Source organism: Hyla sarda, chromosome 2, assembly GCF_029499605.1.
Source record: "Hyla sarda isolate aHylSar1 chromosome 2, aHylSar1.hap1, whole genome shotgun sequence".
Classification (NCBI taxonomy): domain Eukaryota; kingdom Metazoa; phylum Chordata; class Amphibia; order Anura; family Hylidae; genus Hyla; species Hyla sarda.
Window position 1 is genome coordinate 444245089 of NC_079190.1, and position 25783 is coordinate 444270871.

The window sequence follows — 25783 nt, forward strand, 5'->3', positions numbered from 1 at the left end:
TTTAACCCCAGGGCATAAATGTACATCTGTGCTGTCTGGTACCACCTTTTAGATGTCCTGATCAATATTGACAACAGCATCTAAAGCATTAGTGTGGCTTGGTAACATTTATTGGACCATCCGCAGCGTGACTGCAGAAGTCTGATGAGTCATGATGGTGGCCGGTGGTCCTTTCATCTGCTTCAAGCTGCTCATCCTGGATCCACTTGTATTGTCTGCCTACTGGCAGGCTGTACAAGTGGATTGCCGTTATCACTGATCATTGCTATGCCTATACATAGCACTGAACAGTAATAGCAATCGAGTGATTGAGTCACCTATAGGGACATAAAAAAACTGTATAGTGTGTAATGAAAAAAAAATAGTTTTTTTTTTCAATGTGTAAAATGTAAATAAGCCCCTCCCCAAATAGAAATGTCTGAGCTATTAAAATATAATTTTAACCCCTTAAGGACTGAGCAATTTCACGTTTTTGCATTTTCGTTATTCCTCCTTGCCTTTAAAAAATCATAACCCTTTCAATTTTGCACCTAAAAATCTGTATTATGGCTTATTTTTTGCGCCACCAATTCTACTTTTACATTAGTCATTTTACCGAAAAATCCACGGCGAAACGGAAAAAAAATTCATTGTGCGACAAACTTTAAGAAAAAATGCCATTTTGTAAATTTTGGGGGCTTCCGTTTCTACGCAGTACATTTTTCGGTAAAAATGACACCTTATCTTTATTCTGTAGGTCCATACGGTTAAAATGACACCCTACTTATATAGGTTTGATTTTGTATTACTTCAGAAAAAAATCATAAATACATGCAGGAAAATTAATACGTTTAAAATTGTCATTTTTTGAGCCCTATAACTTTTTAATTTTTCTGTGTTCAGGGCGCTTTGATGGCTCATTTTTTGCACCGTGATCTAACGGTTTTAGTGGTATCATTTTTGTTCTGATCAGACTTTTTGATCACTTTATATTCAAAGTGATCAAAATGCGCTATTTTGGACTTTGGAATTTTTTTGCGCGTACGCCATTGAACGTGCGGTTTTAAAAGCGGTGTATTTTTATAATTCTGACATTTCCGCACGCGGTGATACCACATTTGTTTATTTTTTATTTACACTGTTTTATTTTGTTACTAGGAAATGCCGGGTGATTAAAACTTTTAATTCAGAAGGGAATACCTGAAAGGGTTAACTTTTTTTTTTTACACTTTTTTTTTTGCGAGCTCATAGCTCCTATATGAGCTTGCAATGGCTGATTGCATACACAGATTGTTGCCTTGCCGTTGCATGGCAACAAGCTGTGTAATCGGCAGTTGATTGATCCAGCCTGTAACTTAGGCATAGAGCGATCAATCAGAGCCGGGACGCCGACGGAAGAAGGTAGGGACCTTCTTCTCTCCGGGTAGATGATCGGGGCATCGCGATTTTATCGCGATGACCCCGATCAGCCCGACTGAGCAGCCGGGAAGCATTTACTTTCACTTTCGATGCGGCGCTCAAAGCATCGGAAGGGTTAATAGCGCGTGGCCGAACGATCGCGGCCGCGCGCTATTAGCCGCGGGTCCTGGCTGTGAATAGGCGCCGGGACCCCGCGTTATAGACAGGGACCGGACTTAGGACGTACTCCCGTACAGTGAACAGTGTTAAAAAAAAAAAAGGCTAGAATTGCTGATTTTTGGTTACATTGCATCCCAGAGGAATAAAAAGTCAGCTCTCTATGCAGAGAAAGCAGAGCAATGATGGATGGCTCCCCACCCTGGGGGCTGTCTATGGGTCGGCAGAGGAGACACATTCCAAATTGCATATACTCACGATCCCTACAGATAGGAACGTTTCCCGGGGATGGTGAGGAAGAAGATTTTACCATATATAATGTGTTGTTATATAGAAACATAGAATGTATCAGCAGATAAGAACCATGTGGCCCATCTAGTCTGCCCAACAATCGGAATCCTATTTGCACTTTCAAAATAACAGAAAACAAAAAAATGGCATCTGCAAAAGTTTGGGCACCCTGCAGAATTTATAGCATGCACTGCCCCCTTTGCAAAGCTGAGACCAGCTGTCAGTGTCATGGATTGTTCTCAATCATCATCTGGGAAGACCAGGTGATGTCAATCTCAAAGGTTTTAAATGCCCAGACTGATCTGACCTTGCCCCAACAATCAGCACCATAGGTTCTTCTAAGCAGTTATCTAGAAATCTGAAACTGAAAATAGTTGACGCTCACAAAGCTGGAGAAGGCTATAAGAAGATAGCAAAACATTTTCAGATGTCAATATCCTCTGTTCGGAATGTAATTAAGAAATGGCAGTCATCAGGAACAGTGGAAGTTAAAGCAAGAGCTGGAAGAAAAATATCAGACCAAACAGGATTGTGAGAAAAACAATTCAAACCCCACGTTTGACTGCACAATCCCTCCAGAAAGGTCTGGCAGACACTGGATTTGTGGTACACTATTCCACTATAAAGAGATACTTGTACAAATATGGTCTTCATGGAAGAGTCATCAGAAGAAAACCTCTTCTACGTCCTCACCACAAAATTCAGCATTTGAACTTTGCAAATGAACATATAGACAAGCCTGATGCATTTTGGAAACAAGTTCTTTGGACCGACGAAGTTAAAATTTAACTTTTTTGCTGGAATGAGCAAAGGTACTTTTGGAGAAGAAGGGGAACAGAATTTAATGAAAAGAACCTCTGTCCAACTGTTAAGCATGGGGGTGGATCACTCATGCTTTGGGGTTGTATTGCAGCCAGTGGCACAGGGAACATCTCACGAGTAGAAGAAAAAATTGATTCAATAAAATTTCAGCAAATTTTGGATGCTAACTTGATGCCATCTGTGAAAAAGCTGAAGTTAAAGAGAGGATGGCTTCTACAAATGGATAATGATCCTAAACACACCTCGAAATTAACAGGGGATTACATCAAGAGGCGTAAACTGAAGTTTTTGCCATGGCCTTCACAATCTCCTGACCTCAACATAATTGAAAATCTATGGATAGACCTTAAAAGAACAGTGCGTGACAGACAGCCCAGAAATCTCAAAGAACTGGAAGACTTTTGTAAGCAAGAATGGGCAAAGATACCCAAACAAGAATTGAAAGACTCTTGGCTGGCTACAAAAAGCGTTTAGAAGCTCTGATACTTGCCAAAGGTGGCAGTACAAGATATTAACTCTGCAGGGTGCCCAAACTTTTGCAGACACCATTTTTTTGTTTTCTGTTATTTTGAAAGTGTAAATGATGGAACTAAAATCTAACTTTTGTTGACATATTATAATAATGTCTAATCTGTAATTTGATGCCTTTTGGAGATTTTTCCATCTTTCCTTGGCTTCTTTATGCCTATTAATACAATTTTTTACCTGGGGTGCCCAAACTTTTGATCCCCACTGTATGAAGGATAGCCTTATGCCTATCCCATGCATGCTAAACTCCTTTACTGTATTTGTAGTGACTACTTCTGCAGGAAGGATGAGAAGACGGGCTTCGGTGGAATGCCGGCTTTCAAATGGCGCAGGACATAGCCGAACCAACAGGTAAATAAAGTGCTAGTCGTTTATTCGCCCAACATGCAATGCGTTTCACTGCTACAGCAGCTTCATCAGCTTTTTTCATTACACCATGGAGCGCTATATTTCTTATCTTTTATAGCTACTTCTGCAGGAAGGCTATTCCATGCATCCACTACACTCTCAGTAAAGTAATACTTCCTGATATTACTTTTAAACCTTTGCCCCTCTAATATACAACTATGTCCTTCTGGTAGTTTTTCTTCTTTTAAATGTGCTCTCCTCCTTTACCGTGTTGATTCCCTTTATGTATTTAAAAGTCTCTATCATATCCCCTCTGTCTCTTCTTTCTTCCAAGCTATACATGTTAAGGTCCTTTAACCTTTCCTGGTAAGTTTTATCCTGCAATCCATGTACTAGTTTAGTATCTTCTCTGAACTCTCTCTAGAGTATCTATATCCTTTTGGAGATACGGCCTCCCAGTACTGCGCACAATACTCCAAGTGAGGTCTCACCACTGTTCTGTACAGCGGCATAAGCACTTCTCTCTTTCTACTGCTTATACCTCTCCCTACACATCCAAGCATTCTGCTAGCGTTTCCTGCTGCTCTATTACATTGTCTTTTCAAAACTGTGGGATATAAGCCACCACCTGTTGAGGTCTCCCAGTTAACAATACATGTAATAGCATCAGGGAACCTTTTGACAATAATTGTTAAAACTTCACTTTTAATGGAGGCTCTTTAAAACAACAATAATTCCACAAAAACGGCACATTGATTTTCCACGAACCGCCACCATTACCAATGCTTCACACGAGAAACAACAATACAGGTGTACCTATTATTCCCATAGGTCACTGGTCACACGATCCCATGTATAGGTCCTGTGTTAATACAAGTGACAGTTCATGCTGGTACAATTACCGATAGGATGCACAATGCTGGAAGCAATTATCAGTGCTAGCAGTATTGCACCCATCAGAGACCTGATCCTTGGCTATTATAGTGTCCCTGTCCAAGACCAAACAAGATATATTGGATAGTTGCAAACTGTACAAGGACTCTCCGTAATTGTACCAGCATGAAATGTCACTTGTATTAACACAGGACCTATACATGGGATCGTGTGACCAGTGACCTATGTGAATAATAGGTACACCTGTATTGTTGTTTCTCATGTGAAGCATTGCTAATAATGACGGTCCGTGGAAAATCAGTGTGCCTATTACATTGTCTGCCTACCTTTAAGTCTTCTCAAATAATTACTCCTAAATCCCTTTCCTCATATATTCTATATTCTTTCCAAGGTTTTTTTTCGCCCCAGGTGCATTATCTTGCATTTATCCACATTAAATTTCAGTTGCCAGAGTTCTGACCATTCTTCTAGTTTGCCCAAATCCTTTTCCATTTGGCGTATCCCTCCAGGAACATCAACCCTGTTACATATCTTTGTGTCATCAGCAAAAAGACAAACCTTACCTTTTGCAATATCACTAATGAAAATATTGAACAAAATTGGTCCCAGTACAGATTGTAAGTGGCACTAGAAGTGGATCCACTGAACCTGTGTGGATGACGGCATGGACCGTACCAGGGAGTGCAGTCTAAGGTGCAGCTGGTATTCACCAGAGCCCGCCGTCGCAAAGTGGGACGGACTTGCTGCCACAGGTGGCACTTAGGTCACTACCCCTGGCACGACTTGTCCACACAGGCTGCCGAGGTGACATGTGGCACTGACGTAGTCAGGGAAAGCAGAAGGTCAGGGCAGGCGGCACAGGAGCATAGTCAGGAACAAAGCAAGGAGATCAGAACACAGCAAGGCACTACAGAACTGGAACGCTTTCTCTTTGCTAATGAGCACAAAGATCCGGCAAGGGGAAACAGGAAGTTCTGACACTTATAGTATCAGCGATCAGCAGTAACCAATTAATGGCCTACTGGCCCTTTAAATCACAGAAAGCCTGCGCCTGCCCTAGATGGTGGGTACACACACGCCGGTGACCTAGGACAGCGGAGGAAGCAGGAGGTGAGTAACGGCCCAGCATTCGCATGCAGGCACATCCCGCCATGCGAACCGTGGCACCTCTGGCAGAGGAGGACGGCGCAGGAGAGCGCTCGCAGCCATCATGTCTGACCGGAGCACAAGATGTAACAGTACCCCCACCTTTGGTCTTCCCCTTTTTTTAGGTTGCAGAAAATTAAGGACCAGGTCACAGTCCAAGATATTCTCCTCCGGCTCCCAGGACCTTTCTTCAGGACTGAACCCCTTCCAGTCGTCCACAAGAAAATACAGTCTCCCTCTAACGGTTTTAGTAGCTAAAATTTCCTTAACCTCAAAGACATCAGAGGAACCGGACACGGGAGTAGGCGTGATGTCTTTTTGGGAAAACTGATTGATATGAAAGGCTTTAGGAGGGAGACGTGGAAAGAGTTCAGAATTCGCAAAGAAGAAGGCAGATGAAGTTTGTATGACACAGGATTGAATCGATGCATAACCTCGCCAGGAGAGTAAGTCGGAGGGAGTCTTCTCTCTTATCTGCCTGAGACTTCATACAGGAGGAGGCGAGAAATAAAGAGCGCCGGGTCTCTTGCCAGATGGTCATAAAATCCTGTAATTGGTCATCAACAGCGGGCACTCCAGAAGAGGAGGACGAGGGTGATGACCATAGACTATGAAGAATGGTGAAGTTTGTGTAGACTCAGAATCTCCTCCCAAGGTAAAAGGTCGACCTAATCCTCCTGTCGAGCTGAAACAAAATGACGAAGATAGTCTCCAAGGATTTGATTTACTCTCTGAACCTGGCTGTTGGTCTGAGGATGGTAGGCAGAAGAAAAGTCCAGTTTGATTTTAAGACGTGAACAGAGGGCCTGCCAGAACTTGGCAAAGTAAAAAGTAAAAGTAAAAACATGTAAATTTTATGATGCAAACATAAAGTAGACATATTGTATATGTGAATTAATATATAATTTATTTGGAATGTCCATTTTCCTTACAAGCAGAGAGTTTCAAAGTTAGAAAAATGCTAAATTTTCAAGGTTTTCATGAAATTTTTTGATTTTTTTTTACCAAGAAAGGATGCAAGTATCAGTGAAATTTTACCAATAACATAAAGTAGAATATTTCATGAAAAAACAGTCTCGGAATCAGAATGATAAGTAAAAGCATTCCAAAGTTATTAATGTTTAAAGTGACAGTGGTCAGATGTGCAAAAAATGGCCAGGTCCTGAAGGTGAAAATGGTCTGGGTCATGAAGGTGAAAATGGTCTGGGTCATGAAGGGGTTAAACAGTAAAAAAAAAAAAAAATTCTTTAGCACTTTCCCCTCACTTTGCAGTTGGTATACAGTGGTCCCTCAAGTTACAATATTAATCGGTTCCAGGACGACCATTGTATGTTGAAACCATTGTATGTTGAGACCAGAACTCTATGGAAACCTGGGAATTGGTTCTAAAGCCCCAAAATGTCATCCAAAAATAGGAAAAAGTGAGAATTAAAGAAAAATAAGTAGATAATTAATATAGATAAAGCAAATCCTTACATATAAAAGTAAGAAAGATCTGCTGGGAGCTGTAAATCACTGTCTATGTCAGTGTTTTCCAAGCAGGGAGCCTCCAGCTGTTGCAAAACTACAACTCCCAGCATGCCCGGACAGCCTTTGGCTGTCCGGGCATGCTGGGAGTTGTAGTTTTGCAACAGCTGGGGGCACCCTGCTTGGGAAACACTGGTCTATGTAGAGGACAGGATCTTCTTCGGGGTCCTGTACAGTACACACAATGTCCTGAAAAAGTAACATGGAGCCCCCCTCACCTGGTGTCCAAAGGAGCAGGTAACCCCGGTGCAGGTAAAGAGTACAGAATATGCAATACCTCCCTGTACTGTAGAAGGCACTACCAGACATCAGTCAGTGCATACGCTTCAGTAATACAGGGGTTTTACCAGTAAAATTCCCCTTTCTGATTGGTTGGTTCTTCCAGTCATTGACAGGTTTCACAGATCTGGACTGTCTGTACATTGTATGTTGAGTCTGGTTTCAACTTACAATGGTCCAGAAAAGACCATTGTATGTTGAAACTATTGTATGTTGAGGCCATTGTAAGTTGAGGGATCACTGTATTTGATTACTGTACTGGAAATAATTTTCTACAAGCTACACCACTCAGGTCCATCACTACAGCTAATGAATTACTTGGGGGGTATATGGGGTGACACCATTTTCTACCACACCGGGTGACACCAGCACTAGTAACACCACTGAAGCGCCACAGATCATGTTTGAGTCCTGTTAAATGGTGTGAACTCAGCCTTAGTAGGAAAAGTGCCAATTTTTCATTAAAAAAAATACATTGAGGAGATAATCAAAAACTGTAATTAATCACAGCACAGCTTTCAATTTTTATGAGCAAATTGCAAAATAAAAGCTGAGCTGTGATTGGTTGCTTATGGGCAAATAAGACAGATTTTTTTTTATTTTTTTCCAGACTGACTACTACTGTACAAAGGTTTGAGCAGCGGCTCAGGACATAAAACTACAACTCCCGGCAACCATCTCTTCCCACATGACTTACTATCCCTGCTGGTGATTGGAGAGTTCCCGGCAGCCCTGTGGCTCCGCCCCCTACAGTAGACGTGCGGCTGTCACCGTACATATAGGTGTACCCGCTGTGCCCGGTACGTACATTAGACTGATGGCGCTGCGGGCTGTATTCCGGGTCGGCCGGGGGAGGCTCCCGCTGCCCTCCATGTGCGGTGGTGCCCGGGCAGTGCACGCCGCTGCTCCCCGTTCCTCCGGGCGCCCGTCTCTGCTGGTGGCTGCGGGGGCCGCGGTGACAGCCGGGCTTGTGGCGGGGTACAGTCACTTGCGGCGGGCGGAGATGGCCTCGGTCGATCCCGGGGAGGATCTGGAGAAGCGCGTTGCGGGGTTTATGGCTCCGCCGATCACCGAGCTGGAGACTCTACGGCGGGAGGGGAACGACATGAAGAGCCGCATGGAGCTGATGATCATGGAGACCCAGGCGGAGGTGTGCCGGGCCCTGGAGCAGGCGGACGGGGGAGCACGCTTCACTGTGGACCGCTGGAAGAGAGCGGAGGGTGAGTGCCGCGGAGCACTACAAGTACCAGCGTGCCCTGTCCTGTAATATACTTACCGCTACTCAGGACAGGCACTGCTAATCAATACACCGAGACATACACGACACGGATCTGTTATCGATTAGTCTGGCCTCATCCACCTCTTCCTCTATAGCAGTGGTCTCCAACCTGCGGACCTCCAGATGTTGCAAAACTACAACTCCCAGCATGCCCGGACAGCCAACGGCTGTCCGGGCATGCTGGGAGTTGTAGTTTTGCAACAGCTGGAGGTCCGCAGGTTGGAGACCACTGCTCTAACCTGTCCAGCTGCTGTAACACTACAACTCCCAGCATGATCTGACATTTAGTGTTGAAATACAACTTGTTCCTTAGTGTCCCCTGACCCTTGGCTCTCTAGCTGTTGCAGAACTACAACTCCCAGCAAGTCTGAGACTCATGGTTACAATGCAGCTTCAATTGTTCATTGGTGTTCTCCAACCTGTGGCTCTTTTGAGGTATCGGGGTATGTTCACACTGTGGAATTCTGAGAGCGGAGTTCCGCGCAGTGAACTGTACCATCAGTGTGAATGGGTCTTCCGCGAGACACGTTCACGCTGCGTAATTTTAGCGGTGGACAACTCCGCCCGCTGAAATTGTTCGGCGCCAAGAAAGAACATTCTTTGCATGGAATTCTGCAAGTACTGCCTAGCCGTCAATGGTGACGGCACAGTGGCCCGCGAGTCACAGGCGGGCCGCCTGACGGAATTTCCGCAAGCGGAGATTCCGCAGTGTGAAAGTACCCTCAAAACTACAACTCCCAGCATGCTCTAACAATGCAACTTCAGTTGCTCTTCTGTGGTAGTTATCTCCAGACTGGAACTCCAGCTGTTGCAAAACTACAACTCCCAGCAGCTAGTGCAGTGTTCCCCAACTAGGGTGCCTCCAGCTGTTGCAAAACTACAGCTGCTGGCTGGGCATGCTGGGGGTTGTAGTTTTGCAACAGGTGCAGGCACCCTAGTTGGGGAAACACCAAGGAACATTTGAAGCTGTATTGTAACACTAAATATCGGGTCATGCTGGGAGTTGTAGTCTTGCACTACGGACCTAAAACCGTAGTATACTACGGCTTTAGGTCCGGAAAGGAAACCGCATACGGGTCAAAACTGAGCCGACCGGAGTCACCGTTTGACTCCGGTCGGGTCATTAAAGTAAATGTAGTCACGGGCTGATCCGGCTGGGGTCCTGGAGCACCTGGTTTGCCCCTCCCCCCGCCGGATCCGGCACCCGTATGTACAAAACATGGTGTGAATGCAGCCTTATCTGTCACTGCAGCTGAGGGTTTTGTGTCTGTATCTTCATTTCTGTCCGTGTGTGAATACACTCTCAGGGTTTCCTCTTGTTTTCTCTATAGGTGGTGGAGGAGTCAGCTGTGTCCTGCAGGATGGCAAAGTCTTTGAGAAAGCTGGCGTCAACGTGTCAGTGGTCTACGGCTACCTGTCCGCGGAGGCCATTCAGCAGATGAAAAGCCGTGGGAAAGACATGAAAACTAAAGATGGTAAATAGATGTCAGCCTGGGCTGTACCCTCAGACAACATTCACCTCCTCCACTGCTGTACAAGTCCCTAACTGTACACACAGGTCCCTAACTAAAATTAATGTTACACATCCTGCAGATTTCCTGCCAGAGATCACACTCTTCCAGGGGATCAGACCTCCTCCATACTAGGGCTGGGCGGTATGGCCGAATATGTGTATCACAGTATTTTTTAAACTTATGGCGGCTCCACGGTATATAACGGTATTCCCCCCCCCCCCCAAATTAATTATAAGCCCAGCGCTGCACTGTCCCCATCGAGGTACTACTCGCATCACCCGCAAGCGCTGCTCTCCTCGTCCTCCTCTGTTTGTTGCGGCCGCCGGCCGCTTACTCTATAGCTGTATCCCTATGCCTGGGCTGCAAGAGGTAAACAAAAATAAACTTTAACGCGTGTTCCTACGTTGGCCTTACGCTCTTCCTGGGGACGTGAACGTCGGACAGCCGTCGGCCTATCACCTGCCGCAGTGATGTTCTGCTTCGGCCGGTGATAGGCTGAGCCTACTGTCATGTAAGAAGCCGGCTTCTTACATGACAGTGGGCTCAACCTATCACCGGCAGAACATCGCTGCGGACGGTGATAGGCTGACGGCTTTCCGACATTCCATTCCCTAGGAAGCCGGTCCGGACCGACGGGGAAGGTGAGTTAAAGTTTTTATTGTTTACCTTTTGCAGCCCGGGCATAGGGATACAGTATAGAGCAGTGGTCTTCAACCTGCGGACCTCCAGATGTTGCAAAACTACAACTCCCAGCATGTCCGGACAGCCAACGGCTGTCCGGGCGTGCTGGGAGTTGTAGTTTTGCAACATCTGGAGGTTGAAGACCACTGGTATAGAGTGTCAGCGCCAGTGGCCGCAACAAACAGTAGGATGAGAAGGGCAGCTCTTGCGGGTGAGTATTAACCCTGATGGGAACCGTGCAGCGCTGGGCTAAATATTAATTTGGGGGGGGGGGGGAGACAGAACAGCGCTCGCGGGTCAAACCGGTTTTGCGGTATGGGGAAAAATTCATATCGTGCAGGTCAAAAATTTCGGCATGAACCGGTATACCGCCCAGCCCTACTCCATACATGGATATTAATAGTGGCCCGATGTACAGCATAAGCTATTGGAGGGAAACCACCATTATGGAGGTCTGGTATGAAGCCTGCACCTGCTTTCCATAGAGGAATGGAACAAGTCATGTGATTCCATCAGCCACATTCAGTGAATACCGTCCTGTACCTCCCTCCAGTCAGAAGTCCAAAGGGTCATTCAGTGGGTGGTGCGGGAGCTTGTTATGAGGAGATCTCATTAGGAGAACTTTAAAACAAGTGTATTTAGGGTGTAGATTTCTAGCACTGGATTCAGGGTGAAAAGAACATAAGTGGAGGATCCTTGCTGTAGAGCGTTTGGCATTATGGGGTCTGTTACTGGATATAAACATCAGTATTGTTATTTCCAGGGCACTGTATAGTATAGTACAGTGGTCTCCAACTTGTGGACCTCCAGATGTTGCAAAACTACAACTCCCAGCATGCCCGGACAGCCAACGGCTGTCCGGGCATGCTGGGAGTTGTAGTTTTGCAACATCTGGAGGTCCGCAGGTTGAAGACCACTGGTATAGTACAATAAATGACACATATGTATATAGCTGGAGATTCATCAAGATTTGTGCTGAGGAAAAGATGCCCAGTTGCCCATAGCAACCAATCAGATTGCTGCTTTCACTTTTAAAAAAGGCCTCTGAAAAATGAAAGAAGCGATCTGATTGGTTGCTATGGGCAACTGGTCAACTCTTCCTCTGCACACGATTCGATAAATCTCCCCCTCTGTGACAAAATCCAGACCTAAAACTTGGAAGACTTTGCAGCAGAGAAATCTGTGTTGAATTGCACAATGGGCAAGATTAATGCCCATAGCAACCTATCGGCGCGCCGCTTTTATTTTTCACAGGCCTCTTTTTAAAAATGAAAGTGAACTGATTGGTTGCTATGGGCAACTGCACCACTTTCCTCCTACACAGGTTTTGATAAATCTTTCCCAATGAGTATATTCAGTAAGGGATTTCCTCAGTGGATCTGCCCTTCCCTGGAATTGGTGCTTATTTTACCACTGTTAGAAGTGTCTGAAAGAAGTCCCATTGACTAAGAAGGGTGTGCGAATTCTGCCAAAAGAATAAACCGGTTTCTGTCAGCTGAATCTGGGTTCCACGTCAGAGGTTCGCTACAGAACATCTGTAGTGTGCACCGAACAGAATGGGAGATCAATTGGATTCTGATTACTACTTTCTCAAAATGCATGGGCGTTCACCTTTAGGGTGCGTTCACACGTCGGAATTCTCACGGATGAATTCCGCGAGCGGAGCTTCCGCCTGGCGGCGGCCGCCGGAGGTACTCCGGCGCTAGTGCCGCGGGGCACTGAGCCGTCACCATTGACGGCTCTGCAGTGCTCGCGGAATCCGCTCAAAGAATGAACATTTTCTTTGCGCGGAACACTTTCAGCGGCGGAAATCTCTGCCGCTGAAATGCCGCAGTGTGAACGGGTCTCACGGAAACCCGTTCACACTAATGTTAAAGTTTGCACCGCGGAATTCCCCCCGGAATCAATTGGTGCCAGAAAGTTAAACAGATTTGTAAATTTACTTCTATTAGAAAATCTTAATCCTTCCAGTACATTTTAGGGGCTGTATACTACAGAGGAAATGCTTTACTTTTTAGATTTCTCTGATGTCATGACCACAGTACTCTCTGCTGACCTCTGCTGTCCATTTTAGGAACTGTCCAGAGCAGGAGAAAATCCCCATAGCAAACATATTCTCCTCTGGACAGTTCCTAAAATGGACAGCAGAGAGCACTGTGGTCATGACATCAGAGAAATCTAAAAAGTAAAGCATTTCCTCTGTAGTATGCAGCCCCTAAAAAGTACTGGAAGGATTAAGATTTTTTTTAATAGAAGTAATTTACAAATCTGTTTAACTTTCTGGCACCAGTTGATTTTAGAAATAAAAGTTTTCCACGGGAGTACCCCTTTTTAAAGCTAAAATTTGACCCAGCAGGGAGGAAAACTAGAAGTTCTTTCTCAGATTACCATTTATGATGACTTGCATCTCTGGCAGCTTATCTATTCCAACAGAGGTATTGAGCGTGTTAATATTCAACATGCCCAACTCTTCTGTCGTCTGGAGGCCACATACACATTAGGTGGTTGGCCAGGTTCAATTTGCATGGCTGGTTTGAGTTGCACTATTTTACTCCAGTAACAAAATGTACTGTCGTAGTAAAGCCGGTGCACTCTGCCCAATACAATTCTTTTACTAATAGGTTGTAATGTACCATGCATGCCAGTGCCACATCACCCAGGAAACATATGTAGGTATACGGTTGGCATTCAGCTGTTTGAATAAGGAGGTCAAAGAATTGGGATAAAGTGGCAGTGGTGGTCAGCCAAGCACACTCTGTGGGATTCATCTTTTGTCAGTGTGCAGACGTGTCTCCTGTATGCAGAGGTGAACATGTGCTTTAGTTAAAGCATGTTTTTTCTTTTCTTTTTTTTTTTTCTTTTTTTTTTCCTTTAGTAAGAGACCCAAATAAATTAAAATAAACTAGCAGTTATTTACATCTCTGATCCAACCCCGTTCAGTTTCCCGTTGGTCTTGGCAGTCATGGACCATACACTGGACATCTTGGCTACCATCACTGAGCGGTGATACCTGGAGTACAGCCCATGACTGTAAGGTATTGATGTGATGACTGATCCAAAAGGAAGACAGGAGCCTGAACAGGGGATTTAGGACTCTACTGAAATGTATACGCAAACTAAGCCGGCAGTGTCTGTTCTGCATAGCTGGGAACACTTTATAGGACTGGTGGTAACTGTTTGTTTGCCTCTGATGTCAATGAATAATTATTTATTACTTTTTTTTTTTTCCCTATAGGAAAACTTCCCTTCTGTGCTATGGGAGTAAGTTCTGTCATCCATCCTAAAAATCCACATGTTCCCACAATTCACTTTAACTACAGATACTTTGAAATTGAGGAAGCGGATGGTAAGTATAAAGAATGAGATCAAAGTGATGCTGCTTGGACAGATGTGATTGACATTTTATAAAGTTTTGTCAACAATCTTCTTTTTGGATTTACTCACAGAAGATATGTTAACAGCTGGAAAGTCTTTCCTTTTTATCTTACTAGGGATATGTTTGATTGAAAGGATAGTTGCAGAAATTTCTGCAACAAGTATGTCAAGTATGTCATTCTACTTTAGGGTAGGGTCACACGGAACGGATCCGCAGGGTATTTTAGGCTGCGGATCCACCGATGAGGGACCCTACAGTTTGCGTCCAGCTGTGCTTGCTTGTAGCAACAATCTGCTGCTATGAGCAGACAACGATCTGTGATTTGCCGTGTGTATGCACGGTGTACTCTCACACATCGTGGCTACTTTTGGCCTAAACCGGGGAGCAGGGGGAATACACTGTGCATGTTTGCAGCGACTTGCAGATCGCTGTGTAGCTGCTCGTAGCGGTGGATTGCTGCTACACCCAGGCAGGCACAGCTGGAGGAACACTTGGGGTCCATCATTGGCAGATCCGCATAGTAAAATATGCTGCGGATCCATTCTGTGTTAACCTACCCTAAGGGTACGTGCGCACACACAGACACACACACACACACACACACACGGGGGATTCATCAAGAACTGTGCTGAGGAAGAGTTGACCAGTTGCCCAAAGCAACCAATCGTATCGCTTCTTTTATTTTTCACAGGCCTTTTCAAAAATGAAAGAAGCGATCTGATTGGTTGCTATAGGCAACTGGCCAACTTTTCCTCTGCACGGGTTTTGATGAATCTTCCCCATTATCCTCTGTGGGTTTTTTTTCTCAGCAGAAAATCTGTAAATGGATTATGTTGCTACCCATTGTCTTCAATGGGAATTTCCTCTGCAGAAAACCTGCTGCCAATTATGTACGTGTGAACGTACTCTTTAAGGACATTGCTTGTTATCCCTAGCAGCAGCGTGTGTGTGAGCATATATATATATATTCGTATGCACATACCTCTGTTTCATTTCAGCATGGAGGATTTCTGCTCCAAAATTTAGCTGAAGGTTTTTTTTCCATGTGCCCAAGGCCATAGATTGATTGATTTTTATTTTATGCTGTTGTTTGCCACTTGATACCCGTGACCATGTCTGCTAATCTGTTCTTCAGGTAACAAGCAGTGGTGGTTTGGAGGTGGGACCGACTTGACGCCGACTTATCTGAACCAGAATGATGTGGTCCACTTCCATCAGACGTTGAAGGAGGCATGTGACAAACATAACCCAGGGTTCTACCCAAAGTTCAAGAAGTGGTAGGTGATCATTGCTCTGGCATTAGGTATAGTCAAGCATTTAACATCTGTTCACAAAGCAATTGTTCAACTGCTGTATTTTTGTGATGTTTGGCTACATGGATGGCTGTGTCGGATGCATTGCAGTACATTTGCATGCCTCCTTTCCATGGAAGAATAAGTACCCAGCATTCCGCATGGTGATGTTGCAATGTGAACACCCTTGGTATGACAACCTGTCTATTCTTGCCTTCTACATACTGAACACACAAAGATTTCTTAGCTTTTATGATATACCAATTTGTCAGCACAGGCAGCTTCTACAAGGAGATAGTAACGGTTAAAAGATGCTTGTGCCCCTGTGATAACAAGGGTGGGGTGCTTCATGCTGACTGGTGTCATGTAACACCCTGATGTAGAAGCAGCTCTAGAACACTGGCTCTACTGCTTCTGGTAGAAAGACAAATGTATCATTCCAGAAACATTTCAGTAAGGGGGAACTTGTCAGATCTTTACATAATAATACAATATGTTCTGCTAAACCTAAAGCAGATTAATTCAATCTATCGTTCCCAGTTATCAGCTTAAGGTTATGGGAGACTTAACTGAAGGAAACCCAAATAGACTTCTGACAAGTTGCCCTCCAAATTTCTGCCTCCATAACCACTAGTTTATATTGTGAAACATGATCAGCTTTATCATTAAAGTGGTTATCCAGGCTTCTAAAAATGATGTCCTAGCCTGTAAAAAGGCCTTAAATATTGAATCAGTGGAAATGTTACTCCTAGAACCCCTGCTGATCCCCGTTCCCGAGTCCTTAAAGGACAAGTCTCACAGTAAACAATTGTTCAGCTTTTAGTGCAGAAGGTAAAGTTATATAGGATTGTAAATCACTTCCATTACCAATGCTGCTTAGAAACAAGCTTTCTCTGCATTCTTCTGTCTGACAGGAAATTCAGCTGTTCCAGGTTTTCGTGACTTTCGACCCCCTATTCAGGCTGTTATCAGCAGCATCCAGGGGCCGTGACGTGACAATTACCCAGAAAACCCCTGTGCTGCAGAGAGCTGCCTGAGCTCGGCCTTAGCCCCTCCCATCTGATGAATATTCACACTGTCCTCCCTCTGTTCTGCTGTGATTGGCTGAGCAGCACTGCCTATATGCCGGCTGATTCAGATCATAGTTCTCTCCCCTCTCCTTGCTAATGTTTTTACACTGATAACGGAGGAGAGGGGGGAGGGGAGGGAGCTGCCAGCGTAGGGCTGTCACACTGAGAATGGAGGGGAGGGAGAGTAGAGTTGTCACACTAAGCACTGGGGAGAGAGGAGTGCAGGGCAGAGGAGGGGGGAGGTGATTGGGCCACTGTAAAGCTGTTTCATTGAGAGGAGGAGGGGGAGGGAGTGATTTTACAGTGTAAAACTGCAGCTTCAACTCCAGGGTCCCTCTCTCTGAGCACTGAGATTACATTTTGTTTCCTCGTGGCCACCCTGCTGTATAGGGCTATGATTGGAGCTCAGTGTTATGTGGGAGTGACTAACATACGTTAGGGGTGGTAACAAGTTCTCTGCTCAGGCAGCTGAGAGCAGGAAATGTGAGCAGTGCATGCAGGGAAATGTAGTCTTTGAGATCCCTGGCATAGCCACCATAACCAGGAAGTAACTGGAATTTATGAGCTGAATAGCCGGTGAATGGGGGCCGGAAAAAAAATCAAAAATGTCAGAGAGGTGGTAGGTGAATATACTATGGAATGGCTAGGTATTTTTTTTTTTTCTTTGCTGCATGGGATATCTTCTTTAAGGACTCGGGGTGTACCTGTACGCCCTGATCCCGTTAACGGGATTTAAAGCATTCTCACGAGCGGAGAATGCTTCAAACCCTGTGGGGCCCCACTGCTATCAGCAGCCAGGACCCAGGGTTAATGCCGGACACTATACCTGTGTTTCTTTTCATTCAAAACCCCCCTCTTTCTACCTGATTCATTGTCTTCTTGGCTGCTCACTCAGCCGTCCTAGTGTGAGGGAGGAAGGGGGGGCGTGGCCCAGCATAGAGGCTGTGAACATAACAGCTATGTACAGAGAGAAGTAAAAGTTATGTAAGCTCGAATATAAAATGAATGAGGGAATGCAGTAAGGCAGAGTCAAGAGTATGCCCTGCTGTGCTAGGAGCACAGTGCTGGCTCCTGCCTGTCTGACAGACAGGGAGCAGTGCTGAGCTTGTCTGTGTCCCGGCTGCAGTCTGAGGTTTAGGACTCCAGCACGAGTCTGAAATTTATAAAAAGCGGAAAATTAAATGGAAAGAAGTTTTTTTTTTTTTTTTTTTTTTTTTTTTTTTTTTTTTTTTTTTTTTTTTTTTTTTTTTTTTTTTTATAACATGCAATTGGAAAGTTATTCTGCATACATTAATCTAGAATATATCAAAAGTTTTTTTTTTATGAAAGTTACCCTTTAAGTTTTATCTATTTTTTTTATTTATTTATTTTTTTATCCTTTTTGGTCTTACAACTTCTTCACGTTGACTCCAGATTCCCTTGCTGATGGTTTTTTATTTATTTGTTTATTTTTTTTCCCCCAGGTGTGACGATTACTTCTTCATCAAGCATCGTGGTGAACGCAGAGGAGTCGGTGGCATCTTCTTTGATGATCTGGACTCTGCATCCAGAGACGAACTCTTCCAGTTTGTAAACAGCTGCGCCAAGGCTGTCGTGCCTTGTTACATCCCCATTGTGACCAAACACAAGAACGACTCCTTCAGCCCCGAGGAAAAATTGTGGCAGCAGCTGAGAAGAGGGCGGTAAGGTTTCTATGGACGCTATTGCAGGGACTATTGCATCAGTTAAGACACCTATATACCACATTCATTATAAATAGAGGTGTGTGTGTGTATGTATATATGTATGTGTGTGTGTGTGTGTGTGTGTATGTATATATATATATATATATATATATATATATATATATATATATATATATATATATATATATATATATATATATAATTTTATTAATATATAAATTTTACACAACAGGTATCATCCTGTAAAAAAAACCTCTGTTATTACTCCTGGCAAAAAGTCCTGAAAACGGCCATCAAAAAATCCCATTCACGTCAATGGGATTTTTTGAACATCCTTTTGCATCAGGTATATCCGTTTTTACTAATGTCAGTTATTTTTGCCAGCACAAAAGACGGTACATGCACTAATAAATAAAAAATTAAAAAAATGGTGAAAAACTGGACGTTAAAATTTTCCATTGAAGTCTATGGGAACCAGATGTTTAAAAAAAAAAAAATCCATTTATCAGTTAGGCTAGGTTCAGACTACGGAATTTCCGCCTGCAATTCTTCTTTGAAATTGCAGGTGGAAATTTGGCTTACTAAAATGTACTGTATAGTGAATGGGTTTCCGTTAACAAATTCACACTTCGGAATTTGTGAACGGAAAATCCGCTTGGAAATTTCCGCCTGAAGAAAGGGGTTGTAGTCTATTGGAGACTGCAGTGTCTGTGCGGTCCTAGCACCGACTGATTCAGCCGGCGCTGGCCGCACTTGGAATCTCCGGGCGGAAATTTTCTGCCCGGAGATTCCGTAGTCTGAACCTAGTCTTATTGTCAGGTTATTTTAACATCCATTTTTTAGTACAGCTTTACAAAAAAGGGGTTAAAAACCTGATTTAAAAAAACGGATGTAATAATATATAAAATATGATATGGCCACTTACTGGTTACTGATACAAGGGCATTTGATGTAGATCAGCCACAATTCTATATAAGGGGATTATATATACTGACTAACAACCGCTCACACGTCTCCTACTCATGAGGGGGGTAGTTAGTGTTATAATTGCACACAGATAAGGCCTCTACAGGGGTGGCAGTGACATAACGTGTAGTGCACCATACTATTCAATCAGGCGGTCTGCCCTGACACCCCGGGCTCCCCTAGCATCACAAGGCCAGACCACATCACAAGAAATATATACTCATATGATAAACATGAGGTATTAGTTGATATATTGGGCAAAATACACAGTCGCAACACACGTCAAGGGTCCCCTCAATCTCTTGCGAGTCCCTACACTATCATTATTGGGGGGGAAAAACACAGAAAAAAGGGACAGAAATCACAAAAAAAAAAAAAAAAAAATTAAATCACCTTGTATCGGTAACCAATAAGTGGCCTTTACAGGATTACAAAAATGTAGATGGGCTGCTTACCTCAAGGGGTTTTGCTAAAGGCTCCACATCTAACTTAGTGTATATAATGAGAATCCCTTCATCCAGCAGCTGCCCAGACCACTTGTGGAATAGCCTTGTATGCATGCCATAGCGATCCACAAAGATGCAGTAGTAAAACAGGGTTCTTGTGCAGCACTTACTGGCTTGGCTTCCCGAAAGTTGGATCGCGGACACTCAGTAGAATAAAAAAAAATGTATGAGCTTTATTCTGACAACTGGTTTCAAGAGAAACCTCTCTTCATCAGGTCCACAAGGAAGTTGGACTTGATGAAGGGAGACTTCTCTCAAAACGCGTTGTCCAAATAAAGCTCTTTCCCCCCCACCCCCCTCTGTCCGATCTAAATGGTTTATCCAGGAAAAAAATTATTTCTTATATCAACTGGCTCCAGAAAGTTAAACAGATTTGTAAATTACTTCTATTAAAAAAAAAATCTTAATCTTTTCAGTACTTATGAGCTGCTGAAGTGGAGTTGTTCTTTTCTGGATAAGTGCTCTCTGACACCTGTCTCGTGAACAGCCCAGTTTAGAAGCAAATCCCCATAGCAAACCTCTTCTACTCTGTGCAGTACCCGAGACAAGCAGAGATGTCAGCAGAGAGCACTGTTGCCAGACAGAAAACAACTCAACTTCAGCAGCTGATAATTATTGAAAGGATTAAGATTTTTTAATAGAAGTAATTTACAAATCTGTTTAACTTTCTGAAGCCAGTTGGTATAATTATTTTTTTTTCTCCCCAGGAATACCCCTTTAACTCTGGGTGCTAAGCCAGTGAGGCCTATACAAGAACCCTGTTTTACTACTGCTTCATGTGCATTGCGATCTCCGACATTTATTTATTATATAACCGCTGCACCCTGCAGATACAGTTGCAGCATGATGCAGTGCAACCTAATCTAGAATTTTCTGTATGTGGGTAAGTGGAGCAGTTGCCTATACCAACCAGTCAAATTGTTCATTTTTTTAAATTTTTTTATAATTTTTAAAAGTCCTCTGAAAAATAAAAGCTATTTGGTTGCTATGGGCAACTGCACCATTTTTCCTCTGCACAGGTTTCGATAAATCTCCCCAGTCTGTAAATAGAGATGCCACTGAATAACTTCATGGATGTTAACACTAGGTGGCGCTCTGTACAATCAGTTCTTGGTTCTCTACATCCTCAGTAGTAGATTGTTTTATGTGCTGTCAGTCCTGACAGGAGATCTATACCTTATTGCAGCATGATGGAGCCTCCTTTTTAGTGTCCCCTAAATTGCGATCTCTACCCCATTTAGAAAAGACAGAATGATGTATTACCGTATTTTTCGTCCTATAGGACGCATCGGCGTATAATACTCACCCAATTTATAGGTGCAAAATCTAAAAAAATAAAGATTTTGAACCCAATAGTGGTCTTCAATCTGCGGACCACCAGATGTTGCAAAACTACAACTCCCAGCATGCCCGGACAGCCATCGGCTGTCCGGGCATGCTGGGAGTTGTAGTTTTGAAACATCTGGAGGTCCGCAGATTGAAGACCACTGCATAGGAGGTAATGCTCACGTGTCCCCGCCGCTCCGGACCCTTCACCGCTGCCCTGGATGTCGCTCCTTCGGTGTTGCCGCGTCCCCGATGCTCCGGAACGTCTCTGCTGCCGGCCGGGCATCCTCGCTCTCCGTCGCCGTCGTTACGCACGCATACAGGGGATCCCTGAACGGAGAAGACACCGAGGAGGCAGGTAAGGTCCCTCCCGGTGTCCTGTAAGCACTAACCCGGCTATTCAGTCGGGCTGTTAAGGACCGCCGCGGTGAAATCGCAGCGGTCCCGAACAGCCCGACTGAACAGCCGGGTTAGTGTCACTTTCCCTTCAGATGCGGCGGTCAGCTTTGATCGCCACGTCTGAAGGGTTAATACAGGGCATCACCGCGATTGGTGATGTCCTGTATTAGCCGCGGGTCCCGGCCGTTGATGGCCGCAGAGACCGCCGCGATAGGGGTGTATTCGCCGTATAAGACGCACCGACTTTTTCCCCCAAGTTTTGGGGAAGAAAAAGTGCGTCTTATACGGCGAAAAATACGGTATATTCTACAGAACAGCCAATGTTGAGTCTTGACTTTTCCACCTCTGCCTGGATCTGTTACATTATTCCTGCTTATGGAGAACATGGAAAGATAGAATTCCCATCACACACTTGCCGCTTGGTACCTTGTTGTAGCTCATGTATAATCGAGTAGGATTAACACCATTTTGTTTTCTGTATTTCCAGATATGTGGAATTTAATCTGGTTTACGACAGAGGAACCAAATTTGGGCTTGCAACCCCTGGCTCTAGGATTGAGAGCATTCTTATGTCACTGCCACTGACTGCCAGGTATGAATTACTGTCGCTATGTTGTATGTAACCATAGAAACACAGAAGTCTGCATAGAAGCTGTAGACACAAATTGAATACTTTTTAATTAATGGTATTATCCGGATTAGAAAAACAGCTGATTACTTCCAAAACAGCGCCACCTTTGTCACCAGGCTGTATTTAGTATTGTAGCTCAGTTCAATTGAAGTGAATGGAGCCAAGTTACAATACCACAAACAACCTGGGGACAGACATGGCGCTATTTTTATAAGAAATCAACTGTTTTTCTAATCCTGGATAATCCTTTTAAGGTTATTTACAAAGTTGCTTCTCGGTAGAAACATAGAATGTGTCGGCAGATAAGAACCATTTGGCCCATCTAGTCTTCCCAATAATCTGAATCCTATGAATAGTCCCTGGCCCTATCTTATATGAAGGATAGCCTTATGCTTATCCCATGCATGTTTAAACTCCTTCACTGTATTTGCAGCGACCACTTCTGCAGGAAGGCTATTCCATGCATCCACTACTCTCTCAGTAAAGTAATACTTCCTGATATTACTGTATAAACTTTTGCCCCTCTAATATAAAACTATGTCCTCTTGTGGTAGTTTTTCTTCTTTTAAATCTCCTCTCCTCCTTTACCATGTTGATTCCCTTTATGTATATAAAAGTCTCTATCATATCCCCCCTGTCTCTTCTTTCTTCCAAGCTATACATGTTAAGGTCCTTTAACCTTTCCTGGTAAGTTTTATCCTGCAATCCATGTACTAGTGTAGTATCTTCTCTGAACTCTCTCTAGAGTATCTATATCCTTTCGGAGATACGGCCTCCAGTACTGCGCACAATACTCCAAGTGAGGTCTCACCAGTGTTCTGTACAGCGGCATGAGCACTTCTCTTTCTACTGCTTATACCTCTCCCTATACATCCAAGCATTCTGCTAGCATTTCCTGCTGCTCTATTACATTGTCTTCCTACCTTTAAGTCTTCTGAAATAATTACTCCTAAATCCCTCTCCTCAGATACTGAGGTCAGGACTGTGTCAAATATTCTATATTCTGCCTGAAGGTTTTTACGCCCCAGGTGCATTATCTTGCACTTATCCACATAAAATTTCAGTTTTTTGTTTTATTTTAATTTTACATTGGCTTCTGCCTTCCTCACAGACACTGATGGATCTCTCCATGTTGTGGTATAGGGAGAGATCTGACTCCAGGCTAGTGGAAGGGAAGAAGGTGCCTCATGTGCGGGATCAGCAGATCTTGTGAGTGGGGGGAAGGGAGGTAATCCCAGGCCGCTTACCAAAGTTGGTTGTGCGCCCACACACAACAAGGTTTAGCGTGAAGTGTACAAGTCGGTCCACTGCAGCCCTCCTTAGTAGAGTAGAAACGAGGATAAAATGACCATAAAAGCAGGAGTTTTGTCCGGTGCAGAGAGGAACCGTCAGAAGACAGGAAAAAATCAAGGGATTTATTGAATGCAACGCGTTTCGCTGCGCATGCGCACCGAAACGAGTTGCATTCAATAAATCCCTTGATTTTATCCTGTCTTCTGACGGTTCCTCTCTGCGCCGGACAAAACTCCTGCTTTTATGGTCATTTTATCCTCGTTTCCAGGCTAGTGGGGCAGGGAGAAACCACCAAGCGACCACTCTGATCACTGGTAGTTCAGGCTGCATGAAAGTGATAACAGTTTCACTTCAGTTGAAGTCCATTAAGAAACTAAAATGACAGGTTGACAAATCTGGGCTAATGTGTGGGAATATTAATGTGGCTAATGCAAAGGTGACAACTAATGACTACTTCCTGTTGCCATTTTTACAATAAAGCATAACTATAACTATACCTGTATGATTTAAGGTAAAATAAATGGGATTACCAAACTTTGGCTGTGGCTCTAATGTAATTTTTAGCCATTTCTGCAGTATGAATGGAAATCTTAAATGTTTGGAAAAACTTTGCTACAGATTTCATACAACTTGCCCTTGGACAGTGCCTGTAACTTATCTTGTTGCTCTTTCTTCAGATGGGAATATATGCATATACCTCCTCCAGATTCTCGAGAAGCTGAGATTCTCAAAGTTCTGCGGGAACCCCAAGACTGGGTGCATTAAGAGACTTAAGAATTTTATACACCTTCTTGTAAATGGAAGAAGAAATGGCAGATTCAATGTTTATAGGAAGAAGTGATGCTCTGTCCTGCTCTACCTGTGCCTTAGCTGTGATGTCCCACACTTGCTGCTGGACTTGTTTCTCCTGAAATCCTCAGGCTCCCCCCATGCTGTGTATTTCTGTTTATATATCTGGCTATACTTGATCTGTGATGACCACTATATGTTGCTATGAAATCTTATGTGTATGATCATTGTAGTGCTTTGTACCTAAATCAGTAAGTTCTAATGTGTGGCTTCAGCTGTTTTGAAACCACAACTCCAAGCACGCCCAGGCAGCCAAAAAGAGTTGTGGTTTTACAACAGCAGAGAGCCAGAAGATCCTATTAAATATAAGATGTTTAAAGGAGTACTCTGGTGGAAAACTTTATTTTTTTTCTGGTGCCAGAAAGTTGAACATATTTGTGAATTACTTCTATTAAAAAATCTTTATCCTTCCAGTACTTATTAGCGGCTGTATATTACAGAGGAAGTTCTTTTTGTTTTTGGATTTCTTTTTATTTATTTATTATTTTTTTTTTTTTTTGTCTTGTCCACAGTGCTCTCTGCTGACCCCTCTGTCTGTATCAGGAACTGTCCAGAGCAGCATAGGTTTGCTATGGGGATTTGCTCCTGTTCTGGACGGACAGAGATCCAAAAAGAAAAGAGCTTTCTCTGTAGTGTATAGCAGCTAATAAGTACTGGAAGGATAAAGATTTTTTTTAATAGAAGTAATTTTCAAATCTGTTTCTGGCACCTGTTGATTAAAAAAATTCTTTTTTTCGACCGGAGTACCCCTTTAAATCTTCCTCCGGATTCCAATTCCCTGTTGGAAGTTCGAACTTGGCAGTAGAATTTCTGTTGAGATCAATGGGAGGCTGCTGCAAGCAGAATCTCCCTAGTGTGAACAGGGCTTTATGTAGAAAGCCTCTATTCTGAGTGTATTTTCTTCCGGTCTCATGTGCTGCTTATGCTGGTGCATTCCCTCCAGGAGATCTTCACCAGCCGGGCACCAGAAGAATGTGATGGATCTAAGGGAAGGGGGAATTTTACTAGACTTGATATTTTACGTCCTTGTTCGCTGATATTTTTAGGCTGAATATACTGAACTTATTTTATACTTTTGTATTTATTTTGATCAGTAAAGTACAACAGGAATATATTTGTTACAATAATGAAATGAAAAAAATATTTTTATGACAAATCTAAATGTGACTTTGCTTTTGCCAATTCTTATGAGTTTTTCGATTTGTCTTAATACATTGCGATTATTACTGCACATCCACCAGAATTGTGGTGTTACTTAACTGCAACAACTAGACTCTAGCCCGGATGTACACTGTAGAGATGAGCGAACTTACAGTAAATTCGATTCGTAACGAACTTCTCGGCTCGGCAGTTTTCCTGCATAAATTAGTTCAGCTTTCCGGTGCTCCGGTGGGCTGGAAAAGGTGGATACAGTCCTAGGAAAGAGTCTCCTAGGACTGTATCCACCTTTTCCAGCACACGGGAGCACCTGAAAGCTGAACTAATTTATGCAGGATAAGTCATCAACGGCCGAGCCGAGAAGTTCGT

At 43.7% G+C, this 25783-nt stretch overlaps 1 protein-coding gene across 2 annotated transcripts; it reads left to right on the top strand.

Moving 5' to 3' along the window:
- The first annotated feature begins 1363 nt into the window (after positions 1-1363).
- CPOX (coproporphyrinogen oxidase) lies at positions 1364-25490 on the top strand. 2 transcript variants are annotated; one of them, XM_056559311.1, is made up of 8 exons: positions 1364-1380; positions 3462-3546; positions 10000-10143; positions 14099-14209; positions 15375-15516; positions 18065-18283; positions 21971-22075; positions 24085-25490. In XM_056559311.1, the coding sequence occupies exons 2-8, from the start codon at positions 3519-3521 to the stop codon at positions 24170-24172; spliced, it is 837 nt and encodes a 278-aa protein (XP_056415286.1). In that variant the 5' UTR covers positions 1364-1380; positions 3462-3518; the 3' UTR covers positions 24173-25490. The 2 variants fall into 2 exon arrangements, with proteins under 2 accessions (XP_056415286.1, XP_056415287.1); XM_056559312.1 differs by lacking the exons at positions 1364-1380; positions 3462-3546 and adding an exon at positions 8090-8189.
- Positions 25491-25783: the final 293 nt, after the last annotated feature.

Coding starts and splice junctions, on each gene's coding strand:
- CPOX (XM_056559311.1), top strand. CDS start 3,519: ATGGCGCAGGACATAGCCGAACCAACAG. Junction 10,144..14,098: donor AGACATGAAAACTAAAGATG/GTAAATAGATGT, acceptor TTTTCCCTATAG/GAAAACTTCCCTTCTGTGCT. Junction 15,517..18,064: donor TACCCAAAGTTCAAGAAGTG/GTAGGTGATCAT, acceptor TTTTTCCCCCAG/GTGTGACGATTACTTCTTCA.